Genomic DNA, 13,906 nt, shown 5'->3' with positions numbered 1-13,906 from the left:
ATACAGAACACATTCCATCAGCCAATAGTGTGCCGTGTACAATCTCACATTTGCAAGCGCTAGTGTCGTACTGTATTTCCTGTATCTATCGCAAAATTCTGCGATATAGCGAAAAACTCTGCGAAAACAGAATTATATATGGTCTATCTGAAATCCACAATGCACTGAAGCCGCAATCATTGAACCGCGATATAGCGAGGGATCACTGTATATTTTGACCAGCATACTATTGGCCAAAATACAGTATAATGCAATACTAAATTATTAGTGATCATTCATGGCACCCCCAGGAGCCCTCAGAATGTCTGGGCACAACAGTGATGCTCACCTTTGCTCTTCATTTGCTTCTTTGAAGGAGTATCACCACCACTGTTTATTTCAATATTATCAGGGTCACCTCCTTCTTCCTCAATTGCCTGTAAGAAAAAAAAAATAGTTATATAAATAAAAAGGATAGAGCTGTAAGTAACTGAGAAACGGCACAATAATCATTACTATGAAAAGTGCATAATTAACATTCAACAATGGGAGTTGCTGAACGAGGTATTTAGCTCTGATCTGCAATGGTGCCCCGCTGGTAATCAGAGGGCAAGGAGCAATCAATTTCAAATTCATTCGTTTTGACCCATATGGCTATGTTATTGCTAACTATAAACACCGGGTCTGGCCATTTTATTTGTCTGCTGTACGTTAGGGTTTGTTCACATCAATGGAGGCTCTGCGCCAAACCTGTTCCTGATCTATGCTGGAAAACAGGACAAAATAGTGCAGCAAGGAGTCCTGTAGATTCCAGGGAAAACTGAACGGACCCCATTATAATCAATGGGGGTGCGTTCACTAGAGCCTTAAAGGGGTTGTCCCGCGCCGAAACGGGTTTTTTTTTTATTCAATAGGCCGCCCGTTCGGCGCGAGACAAACCCAATGCATGTGTTAAAAAAAACAAAAAACGTTTAGTACTTACCCGAATCCCCGCGCTGCGGCGACTTCTTCCTTACCTTACTAAGATGGCCGCCGGGATCTTCACCCACGATGCACCGCGGGTCTTCTCCCATGGTGCACCGTGGGCTCTGTGCGGTCCATTGCCGATTCCAGCCTCCTGATTGACTGGAATCGGCACACGTGACGGGGCGGAGCTACGATGACGACGCGGGACCAGCTCACCAGGGAGAAGACCGGACTGCGCAAGCGCGTCTAATCGGGCGATTAGACGCTGAAATTAGACGGCACCATGGAGACGAGGACGCTAGCAACGGAGCAGGTAAGTGAATAACTTCTGTATGGCTCATATTTAATGCACGATGTACATTACAAAGTGCATTAATATGGCCATACAGAAGTGTATAACCCCACTTGCTTTCGCGGGACAACCCCTTTAATTCGGAACCGATCGGCCACGGAGGGCTGTTATCCTACTCCCTGAACAGAGCAGTAAAACTGAACTGTTAAAAGCCCCATTTACAAGGGACAAGCTGTGGGGCAAACGATGCTCAACCCTCGTCCCAGTGATGCTGTCACACAGGAGCGGGTATCGCTGGCATCGCTCAGAGCGCTGCCAGCAGTGAGGTGGGGCAGTCGGCAAACGTTCTGCCCTGCCCACCTCCACCCACAGTAAGCAGACAGCTGTTCAGTCTCTGCATGCGCCTACACAAGACGACTAACAATCAAACTCCTCCCAACGATATTTGTCCCATGTGAGTGGGCCTTACCGCTGATGTGAAGGAGCCCTTGTATTCTGCAATGATGTGCACCTTATATGGCCCTGGTATTTGTGCACCGTATGCCCCCGCTTACATGTGCCATTGGTGCTTGTGACTTAAACCCCTCTCACACATGCACTTTTTACCGCGGTATAATGCTTCCATTGATTTTAATGGGGCCTTGCAGACATGCGCTCGATCATGGCGCTTTCTAGCGCAGTCTAGTCTATTTTGCCACGTTTAGCGCACCTCTTCACCCATCACAATGATGGCGTGCGCTAAAACCTGCATCTGAAAATGAAAATACAATCACAGCGTTTTGCTGAGCGCACGTGTGCGAGTGGCCTTATTGAGCCAGCAAGGATCTAGGCACTTTTTTCATATCATTCCCTAATAAAAACTATGAAAAATAAAACTGATTCCGTCACCAGCTTAGTGCTTCCCTCTCGGAGCAGCATTGGGCCGTCCGTCTAAAACTCGCTATACCTTTCAAAAAAAATAAAATAAAATCTTTATTTTCTGCTTAAGATGTACAGTTCATGGGGGTACCCAAACTTCTGGTGGTCGGGGAGTCATTAGTATCGGCTTCTGCTGCTAGGTGATAGTCTACAGAACCGTCCTAAGGCTGTATGCCGGCCGTTGTTGTTGGGAAAGATTGTGTTCTGCTGCAGTCATTCCCCCCCCCCCCCCCGTTTCGACAAGTTAGGCTTAATGTCCACGGGCGGAATTAAATTGCAGAATCCGCAGTTCAAGCTGCCATAGACAATCATGGGTGCCCGCAGCTGAATTTAAGCATGCTGATTGGATTTGTGGACCTTTTGTTCCAGAAAACAGAATTGCAGCATGCTTTATTTTGCTGCAAGTTCCGCACTGATGGCTTCCATAGAAGTCAATGGAAGCTGTCCAATCCGCAGCCCACCCACAGCCGACACGGCAGACAGGCCACAGAACCGCGGGAAAGCAGATTTTAAAGACAAACAAAAAAAAAAAAGATTTTAAAATAAACAAAGTAATGTCCTCTGGCCGTGGGCAGGGTGGGCTCCCAATGCGGGCATGAGGCCTTAGGCCCCCTGCAAATGAGTGGAAATTCTGCAGCGGCATTTCCTGCAGGATTTCCACCCGTGTTCACATTGCAAAACGCAATCCTATGCACACAGCCGCAATGTGTCCACGTGAAAACACATGCGGAAAACAAATTGCGGTATGTTCTATTTCTGTGCAGAGGCCCGCACAGAAATGTTAGTACTGCCGGGCTGGCTCTGCTCTACGCTGTCTGGCAGCCGGCACATAGCAGGAGACGGAAGACGCCGGGAGCGAGTGAGCCGCAGGTTTCTGCAGGGGCGCGGGTCTGCATCCTGCTGCAAGAATTCTCGCAGCGTTATCCGACCCGGCCGTCTGCGGGTGGCCTAATTCAGTTTTTTGCTTTGGTGATGGCCGATGCATATGAACAACATGGTTATAAATTGTGTTTCCTTTCCCACTGTGCAGAGAGATCAGGAGAGCACGGAGGGCGAGCTGCGGGTCTCATGGTTTTTTGAGCACTCAGCGGTGTGTGGCCAGACGGGTGATGGGTTCTTCCATCCGGACCACACAGCGCTGACTGGTAACATTCCTCACCCCATCGCACGCCATGCCATTACTCTTAAGATTGCTTTGAGCAGGAAACAAAAGAAGCCGACAGGTACATGATGTATGATCAGTCATCAAACAGGCAGAATACACTCATCATCATCCCTGGAGATGAACGCAACCTACCACAACACCACCGGCCGACTTACCTCCTCAGAAGGGTCACCCAACAGGAGGCAGTGCTAGTAACAACCATCTTTCTACCATACTGGTAATGTATAGAAGCCCACAGCCCTGAGGCCGGCTGCACACGGGCGGATCTGCATTGTGGGATCCAGAGCGGGCGTCCGCCTCCGGGCTCTACAGCAGATACCGCCCATAGCATGCTATGGACAAGAGCTTTTTCCTGCACAGGAGTGGAAATGAATTGCATTTTTCCCATTTGCAGAGGCAAAAAATGGCGGCATGTATTATTATTGAGCGGGTTCCCGACTTCCATTGAAGTCAATAGAGACCGTCCGACCCCATAGCCCGACAACATTGCGGGGCCCGCATCATTGCCTAGCGATGTGCATGTCAGGCAGCGAGCCGTCCGGCCTAGCCGCAGTACAGAAGATAAAGATAGGCAGGTATGCGGGTCAGCGGCCCAGCACTGGGTCGGATCCCGCCGGCCTTCGGCAGGGGTCACACATCCGTGAGTAATATGCTGTGTAAAAACACTGGCAGTGGTCTACGGCCTACGAAGCTGTGTGCGGTCACGTACGCCTACGCACGGGGTGTATTTTACATGCGCGGTTCTGCTGCCTCTAGTTTTCTTCTTATGTCTCCTAGCAACATGCAGGAAAAATACCCTCAATATGTAATGCCACGCTTGGAACACAATTACCACAAACATGGGGGCTCATACATGGTACAAGACAGCTATACCCGAGTGAGCGGCCCCGCAGCCCGCCACACCCCCTCATGTGAGCAGCTAGGATATCTGTTGCCCCTAGCAACCATTCACTTCTTACACTGCTGAGGTAAGATGAAAGCTGCGCTGTGATTGGTCGCTGTCAGCACCAATGGTCATCTCCTCGGGTCTGCTCACACACTGGAGAATTAGGGCACATTTGCTGCATTAAAACCCAATTCCCTGTGAGCATGCGCGGCACGTGGAGAGGACTATGCCTGCGGACGCGGTCATTAGCCGCCACGCCCCCCGCAGGACGCTAGCGGTACATGCAGGCACGCCGTGTACCGCTGTAGCAGAGCGGCCTGCGGCCCTCCCAGCCCCTCCTACCTGCTTGAGCCGAGACACCAGCACGTTCTTCACGCCGCTCACGTCCAGATTCCTCCGCTTCAGCTCGGACTTGAGGTCGATGACGCGGAGGTCGGACACTCTCTTCCCCTCAGCGACGCCGCCGGATGAAGCCATTTTACTCCGGCTGGATCCGGGCACTGAGATGTCGCCGCGTCACGTGACGCACAGCTCTGGGTCCCGGATGTGCAAGTCACGTGGTCGGCGGCTGCAGCACAAAGCTGCTTCCCCGCCCTCTCCACTAGACGCCGCACAGTGATACCCCGACATCCCCGTACAGCCTGCAGTACATGACGGGCACTGTGTGCAGAGAGCGCCGGTGGGCTCTAACCACTCACGGCCCGCAGCACAGCTCACCAATCGTTCAATGGCGGCAGATTACCACTCAGGACCCCTAGACCTCTACCTCCAACATGATGCCCCCCAGTCACCTCACTCTCTGTACAGCCGGTCTCACAGGTCAGATTCTGACTGACTGCATATCATTTTCCTATATGGCGATGGCGCAGGAACCCACGACCTATCGCAATGCCAACTGCAGATGGGCCACGGGTCGGACAGCTTCTATGGACTTTAAGGCCCCCTGTCCACGGGCGTTGCGGTATCCCGCGGCGGAGCTCCGCTCAGGAGCGGCTGCCAATCTCCGCCGGTCAGCCCAATCTAATAGATAGGCTGACCGCAGAGAATCGCTACAATTTGCAGCATGCCGTGAGAATTACCCACCGCGAGCGGAGAATTGCAATGTTTCTCCGCTCGTGGACACGGGGCCGGCGCTTTCCATAGCAACGCAATGGAAAGCTTCAAATGGCCCGTGCACAGGGGGCCTAATAGAAATAGTCTGTGCGGAGACCGCGCAAAAACAGCACATGAGATTTTATTTTCGCTCACGGATATAGCAATCGCCGTCCGCTCATCTGAGTGGATATGCAAATGATCTCTTTCGAAGTGTGCGGAATACTGCAAATCGTCCGCATGTGTGACCAGTGATTCCGCAATTGAAATCCGGTCATGTGACCCAGCGTAAGCGAGCGCAATATTGGGCCGAGAAACTCAGCCAGCCATCGCACTTGTCCACGTGCGGTGTTTACACCGATCCAGGGCACTTTATATACAAGGCATGGCTTCCGTGAAGTCGCCATCCCCCGGAGTGTTTAATGCGCAGAGGAGGGTCAGAAGGGCCACACTCACATGCACTTCACACGGCATGCAGGCGCCATGTGAGGTCTTACGGGGCGTTCTGAGGGAGCCCGAATGTACCGCACGCTGACGGGTTTTTTTAAGGAAAGAAAAGAATTTTTTAAAAGTGCTCATGTGAATAAATCCATTCAAAAGAATGTAGTTCATATTGGTCTGGCCAAGCACAAAACCCGTCCGTGTGAATTTGGCGTAAGATATTAAGGGAGGAGGTGAAGTCTACCCAAGGAAGTGTCAGTTACATGCCAGGCTCCGCGGGACCAGGTGGACCGTCAGTTTCCACAGTGCACCCACTCCTACTAGGGAGAGGGGTCCGGGGGCGTTCTATGGTCTCCAGCTGACTACTGGAGCCCTGCGGGGACATATAAAGTATGGAAGGATCTTACCCAGCAGGTACAACAAACTACCCAGCAGTAAGGTCTACAGACGTCTACACCGGCCAATAAGCACAACGTCCAACACAGAGAAATTATAACCACTGGCCAACGGGAACCAAGGAGGCCAAAAACTCCTCAATCAGTAAGCGCAGGGGTAGAAACATTTCCACAAGGCCCAGCGCCTAGCACGCAGCTCCGACCAGCCCATACTGCTGCCACAAGGCCCAGCGCCTAGCACGCAGCTCCGACCAGCCCATACTGCTGCCACAAGGCCCAGCGCCTAGCACGCAGCTCCGACCAGCCCATACTGCTGCCACAAGGCCCAGCGCCTAGCACGCAGCTCCGACCAGCCCATACTGCTGCCACAAGGCCCAGCGCCTAGCACGCAGCTCCGACCAGCCCATACTGCTGCCACGAGGCCCAGCGCCTAGCACGCAGCTCCGACCAGCCCATACTGCTGCCACGAGGCCCAGCGCCTAGCACGCAGCTCCGACCAGCCCATACTGCTGCCACAAGGCCCAGCGCCTAGCACGCAGCTCCGACCAGCCCATACTGCTGCCACAAGGCCCAACGCCTAGCACGCAGCTCCGACCAGCCCATACTGCTGCCACAAGGCCCAGCGCCTAGCACGCAGCTCCGACCAGCCCATACTGCTGCCACAAGGCCCAACGCCTAGCACGCAGCTCCGACCAGACCATACTGCGGCCACAAGGCCCAGCGCCTAGCACGCAGCTCCGACCAGACCATACTGCGGCCACAAGGCCCAACGCCTAGCACACCGCTCTGACCAGACAATGATGCTGCTCTGTGAACATCATTGTGGCTGACCATTATAGCCACCCTCCTGGACAAAGATGGCTGCACTGCTTCTCTGACTACCTGATGTACACTGTATTAGTATACATCATAAGGGCTCATGCCCACGGATGTTTCACAAATACACAGCCCATATGCTCTGCCAGCAGAGACCGTGTACAGGCTGAGTATGGCACTGCGCATGCCTGGGAATCTGATGTAACGGACATGCGCAGTGTGATATATATCAAAATGCTGGCCATAAACAATATATAGCATACGAACAGCGTATCATACGGAGTCCATAGAAGGGCTGCGTATCATATGCAGAGAAAGAGTACATGCTTCGATTTATTCCTCTTGGGTCCTGGATACACTGTGTACACACGCTGATGTGCATGGAAGAATGAAAGCCCAGTGACTCATTGCCTTCATTTACCCAGTATCATGCATGCAACATACAATATGCGGTGAAGAATTGCCTGTGGACGTAGCCCTTAATACGCTAAACCTGCTTTGATTAACCATTGCTACCCACATGAGCCGTGCTGCCAGTCAGAGCAACATGTGGTGACTACCAGTACATACTAATACACAGCATGCGGCAAGTAGTCAGAGAAGTGGTGTGGCCATCTAGGTTTCTCCAGGCCAGCAAGTCACTTTAACCCTTTCCAATCCACTGTCTGACGTCTAGACATTCTGATTGAAGGCTGTACAGCTCCGATGTCGGAAGACGTCCGGCAGGGTATTCTTACTGTATATTACTGGCTGCTCGGTTGTTGGGGGCTTCTCCAGCATGTCCCAAGCTGCAATACTGGCTTAAGCCAGCAGATGGTGCCATTGTATAATGGCAGAAAGAGAGAACCCCCTAGGAAAGCCTGAATCCAAAATTGGATTGCAAAGGGTTAATGGTGCCATTTACATTACAATTTCTCAAATCATCAACCATTTGTCTAAAAAACTGTTGTGTATACGGGCCTGATGGGGGCGGTAGTCACCAGGAAAAACCATTAAGTGTCATCGCCACCAATCTGGCAGAAAAGCAATAAAATAAAGCCAACGGATCCCAAAAGGCTCGTTTATATCAGATAAGTAGCATTACAATTTTCTTAAAAGGGGTTCTATCATGAAGTATAGAATTTTTTCTTATTCTACATATTCCTTCCCTTTCAGTTTTCTTACCAGATCTTCACCTCAGCGATCTTCTCCTGACTCCTCCAGTCTCCGGGGTCATCTCACCTCCAGCCAGCCGGATTATCTTCCGGCGATGCAGCATCCATTCACTGCATTCTTCATCCTGCAGGTCAGTGTACTCAATCACTAGTGATGTAGCGTTCACTGCCTAGCATGGAATGCTGAATCCTCAGCAGCTTGTTTTAGCATGCAAGCTCAAAATATTGCTTCGAGTGTGCATGGGCAGTGTCTTGCCGCAAGTGTTCACATAGCGCATGTACACCCGCGGCCAGACACATATATTGTGCACCTGTGCGCTAAAACAGGCTGCCGAGGATTTAGCATTCTGCTAGGCAGTGAACGCTACATCACGGTGACATGACCCAGGACTGCAGGAGCCAGGAGAAGATCGGTGAGGAGAAGCTCTGGTAAGAAGACTGCCTGGGGAGGAATAGGTATAGAATTTGTTTTCTTCTAATGACAAAACCCCTTTAAAAAGTGACCAAACAGCCCAAGTTGATCAAAATGGACAAATTCAACCAAAATGAACATCCCCGAGGTAAAATTTATGAGTGAACAATCATTGTTGAGACTACCATCACGTTGAAAGAAGCCGGCCATGTTAGAAATTTTGCTTGACAGTCCATGAACGATCCTTTCTGACAATGTTCTTTTATGAAAGATCATTAACGGGGTATTCCGGGCATCGAGCCCCTATAAGTACGGAACAGAACACCATCCCTTCACTTCCATTTCTCCTTCCCGTTCAGTTCCTCGCACAACAGAACATCTACATGAAAACCATCACCCTGGTGTGAAAGGCCCAAGTACAGCCGCTGTGGGGAACTATTTCCTGCTGAAAAGCACAATCAGCCACCCAGGCGTCAATCTCAGCCATATCAAATAGCAGCAGACTCCTACTAGAGGAACCAAGATGGCGGCACACCTTCTCCCACCACTAGAGGCATCATTAGTCTGACACTGCACCAGCTGTGGTGAGCCCTCACATCAGCATGTAGTGTTTGGTAACTTCAACCAGCCGATGGTGATATTGGCCCGTGATTCACAGCCCGACATCGCCCTCGCCATCCATGTGAAATCCCTTTGGGAATGCAGGGAAGTTTGGAGGTTTTTTCCATTGTTTTTACTTTGCCCATGATGCGATGCTGCCACCAGTCCCATTGAAAGCAATGGGTGGGGGGGATGCAAGAGCACACACAAAGATAGGACATGGCGCAATTTGAATCCCACATCGTGGTGCCATGCAGGAAAAAAAAAAAAAAAGGGCTTATGTGTGACGACATTCAGAAGACTGCGGCTCATGTTTGTGCGTCTTGCAACTCACAAATTTCACACCATTTTCTCGGCCGTGTGCCGCCGGCCTTCGTGTGCGCTCACCCGCTGTATTGTTTCACGTAATGTGCAATGGGTAGAATCTACTGATTTCAATGGATTTGCTCTTTTAAGTGTATTTTTCATGCCACGTGAAAAAAAATAAAAATACAGCACGCCGCAAAAGCTCATGGTGTGCATAAACGTGCGGAATATGCAGGAAACCTGTGTAGTATTTGTGCATTTACACACAAAAGCAATACGCTTTTGTGGGTTCCGCAAGTAAATAGACTGCTGAAACGGCAACAGCATATTTTGGTATGTGAATACGCTGGGTATTCACAGACTGACATACGCCTATGCCTGTGTGAATGCACCCTTAGGCCACACTCACAGGCGTTTTAATGGGTGATGTGGTGCGTTCAAAAGTGCTGCAACATATTAAAATAGTACACATCATTTGATTTAGCGCGGCGTTCCTAACTGCACGCCAAAACGCTCGTCTGAGAAGCCCCATTGAAATCAAGACGTTGTTTTTACAGAACGCTGTAAACACCCGCCAGCGTGAGAGCGGCCCTCGAGTTTTCACACCCTGCACTTAGTTTGGGCACCATGGGCAGCGATTCCAGCCGTCTTGGGTATGGTGCCACAAGGTTTGCACACCTGGATTTGGGGATTTTCTGCCATTTTTTTCTGTAGATCCTCCCAAGTGCTGTCAAGTCAGATGGGGGCCGTCTGCGGACAGCCATTTTTCAGCTCTCTCCAAAGATGTTCGATTGGTCAGGGCTCTGGCTGGACAACTCAAGGACATTCGCAGAGTTGTCCCTAAGCCACTGAGATGCAGCCCCCATGACATCCCATACACTGGGCACGACTGCAGCTGTGAACAGAGTGCCATCACGGCACAGCAGGAGCGGGGAGAGGCGACTATACAATTTTAATGCGTGGGAAAGGGCTTGTCCAGACTTCTACCAACTTGGACAATCCCTTCAAGCTGAATATGTATTCATTCCAATATAAGCTATACATACATCCTGTTACTTCCATTTCTATCAAGCAAACAAAATTACATATATAGCTATGGAATGTGTTCATTCCATTATAATCTTCATATTTAGTTCATTCCATGTCTAAGAACAACATGGAATATGTGGTTATTACATCGTAAAATACAGGTATAGCCTAATCATTCTAAAGCTACCAAGCATATGAAAATTATTAGGCATCCATTTATGTGGAATGTGTGTTCATTCCACTATAAACACATGCATCTTGTTCATTCCATGTCCATCAAGCACAGGAACATTCCTAGATATCTACTTATGTGGAATATGTGTTCATTCCACTTATAAATAATGCATAGATCCTGTTCATTCCACATTATTTTTACAAGAAAAGTTATTTGTCATTAGTTACATATAATACATTTTCATTCCACTCTATGTTCTACCTCCGCTATAAACTGTATATATTTCTTGATTATTCCATGTGTATCAGACACGTTCCCTCTGTGGGATATTTGTTCATACGGCTGTAAACCCTACCAATACTCCAGTCACTGCACACAAACCCAGCACAAGGAAAAGTATCCAATAGCCATTTATGGCGAACCTGTACTCATAACACTTTAATCTGCCCGTATACCCTGTTCATTCCATGAATACCAAGCAAGTTATTGGGCACCTAGTTATGTAAAATATGTGCCCATTTCAATATAATTGGTACATATATCATATTCATTCCATATCTGGGTCACAGGAAAATTATTACGCATCTACTTATGTGCAATCTTTGTTCATTTCATTGTAAACTACCCATCCATCTTGTTTGTTCCATGTCTATTAGGCATCTAATGATGTGGAATATCGGTGCATTCCCCTGTAAACACTACAGACTTTATATCTTTCATTCCACATCTTACACAGGAAGATTATTACACATCTGCAATATATGTTCATTCCACGATAAACTACCCCTATATCCTGTTCAGCCAACCTCTACCTGGCACAGTAAATGTCTCTTTTGCTTCATATTTTCACTAAGTGCTAATATTGTTCATTCTTTTAGTATGGTCCACCAACGCATACGACTTCTTCAGTGTGCATCGGGGAGGCAGAAAAGCCGTGCAGCCTCCTTCGTTTGCCCAGGACTGGAGGGCACTTCAATGCCCCTTTTAGACGAGCGGATTCTCGTTTGAATGAGTGATGTCACCATTAACTCGTTTGCGCTCGTTCAGCCCGCAGGCAGATAACATTGTTGAGAATGGTTCACTTCTCCTTGATCAGGCTGTGGTCTGATGGGGTGTAGATTCTGCGCAATGACCGCAGCAGGACTGCACAGAAATTTGGCAAGATTTCCGCGACAGAAAAGCAGCTTCAAAACCTGTGCCGTTCTTCGCATGTTTTGAAGGAGCTTCACCGCCTGGATTCCGCTACGGCCATTTCTCCCAATAGAGAGGAGAGAGCCGGCAGTGAAAACAGCAATACAAGTCACATGCTGCGGCTTTGAATTCCACGCGGCAGGTCAGTCTCAGGGCGGTTTGGCCACAACAGACTGTCCGCAGCGTGTGGACGAGATTTTTCCAAATCTCATCCACTTTGCTTCTTAGGCTCGGGTTTAAGATTGCAGGCGGAATTGCGCTGGTGTGAAGCCCGCGCACAGGGCCTCATTTGTTGGTCCATGTGACCTTCAGTCGCTTTCCATTCCATTTTTTGTAGGGTACGATTCTTGCTAATTACGTCATTAATATACTAACTGGTGATGCCAGACTTAAGATGATTTTTTTAAATTCATTTAGATAGTATTGGGGGGGGGGGGGGGTTGATGGTTTTACTTCTAGTTTTTTTGGACTTTATTTTTGTCCCATTGGGGTATTTTAATATCATTTTATTTGAGCTTTCTTCTAATACACTGCTATACTTCAGTATAGCAGTATATTATAAAGCGAAGCTCAACCACGCAGCTTCAATGTCATAGGCCGCTGCAGCTGGCAGATCTGGAGGCCATATTTAAGTCTCCAGGTGCCATAGCAACCCATCGGGCCCCCGCGACCACATAGCAGGGTCAGCCTTTAACATGCCACGGTTGCATTGACTGCAGTGTGTAATGGGTTAAACAGCAGGGATCAGAGGTTTCTCCTGTCTCTGCTGTTACAGCAGGTGCCACATTGCAATCTGACAGTCGAGCCCTCACTCCCCCCCTAGATACAGGAGACCTGCGCCAGACTTCTGATACAGCCACCGTGAAAAGGCGATTGCATCAGAATAGCGCATTAACTCCTTAGTGACTTGTTTGTTTGTTTTTCCATTTTGGTTTTTCCCTCCACCCCCCTCTTTATAAAAATAAAAATATCGTAACTCCTTTATTCACCCGTCGGCATAGCTGTACGAGGGCGTCTTTTGCGGGACAAGTTGTATATGTAATGTACCATATAATATCAGAGCTCTTGCCGGCAGCCACAGAATGTATGGAGGAGATCACGCACGCTCTTCATACATAACCGGCGATGCAAAGAGCATGATAGACCAATCACCAAGGGGTAACGGGTGCCATCAGCAGACATATGGGCTGCCATTAAGAGGTTAATTTAAACTATACATTGCGGTGCCCTGGCCACCATGTGTGCAGCTGGGCAATGGCTGCAGTAAGCGGGCCAGATGCCATCCTGTAGGTATCTAATCCCTTATAGGTTATCAGTGAGCTTGTGCACTAAGTGCCCCACCCCCAGCAGGGGGCGCAAGAAAGGGCTGGATTTCTTCACGTGACCTACCGCCTTTCCAGCCCGCTGCGCCCCGTGTACAGAGCTGTGAAGTAGTGAGCTGCAGCGGCCTTCACCCCCCGTATACCGCAGGCTGCACCCACCTGCTTCAGCCGGGCCACCAGCACGTTCTTCACCCCCGTCACGTCCAGGTTCCGCCGCTTCAGCTCGGACTTGAGGTCAATAACGCGCATGTCAGACACTTTCCTTCGCTCGGACGGGCTGCTGGATGAAGCCATACCGGGCGGCGGGACCGCGATAACAAGGCCGGAGTGCAGCCTCACAGCGGACGTGCTGAGCAGCCGCGCTTCCGGTGACGTCAGCCAACTGCACCGGCCGTAGGCCACGCCCATTACGTTCATGGGGGCAAGGCTTCGTTCAAAATTGTAGGCAGTGCGGCTCCAGAGATTGCAGGGGGCGGGGTTAGTGGGGACCTGTGTGCGGCTCATGCTGGAGACGCCACTGCTGAAGACGCCACTGCTGGCAATCTCTGGAGCCGCTGGCTGCGTTCAGGGAAAGAGGAATCCTCTAGTCTAGCGTACAGCCGGCTCAGGGCACACTGCTAAAAAATGGCGGCCAGAAGCCTGCTGCGAATTCCGCAGCAATGTCCGACCATTGCATGCAATGTAAACGATTCTTCCCCGCACACGAGCAGAAACCACTTGTGATATGCGCTCGCAGAGGAACAATCACAGCATGCTCTATTTTTGTG

At 49.9% G+C, this 13,906-nt stretch overlaps 1 protein-coding gene across 3 annotated transcripts in view; it reads right to left on the bottom strand.

Annotated features, from left to right (window-relative positions):
• The window catches only part of SLTM (SAFB like transcription modulator), a 56,356-nt gene extending 42,830 nt beyond the window's left edge, over window positions 1-13,526 (bottom strand). For 2 of the 3 annotated variants that reach the window (XM_066592532.1, XM_066592534.1), the window contains exons 1-2: window positions 13,299-13,526; window positions 329-416 (exon numbers count right to left, since the gene is read on the bottom strand). In XM_066592532.1, the coding sequence (XP_066448629.1) occupies window positions 329-416; window positions 13,299-13,433 (223 nt within the window). In that variant the 5' untranslated portion in view covers window positions 13,434-13,526. Of the gene's footprint in view, window positions 1-328; window positions 417-4,548; window positions 4,710-13,298 lie in introns of those variants that run through there. The other variant, XM_066592533.1, reaches the window with a different exon arrangement.
• Window positions 13,527-13,906: the final 380 nt, after the last annotated feature.

Source organism: Eleutherodactylus coqui, chromosome 2 (genome assembly GCF_035609145.1).
Source record: "Eleutherodactylus coqui strain aEleCoq1 chromosome 2, aEleCoq1.hap1, whole genome shotgun sequence".
Lineage (NCBI taxonomy): Eukaryota > Metazoa > Chordata > Amphibia > Anura > Eleutherodactylidae > Eleutherodactylus > Eleutherodactylus coqui.
Note: the sequence above shows the minus strand (reverse complement) of the source record. Positions and strands in the feature narration are given on the sequence as shown.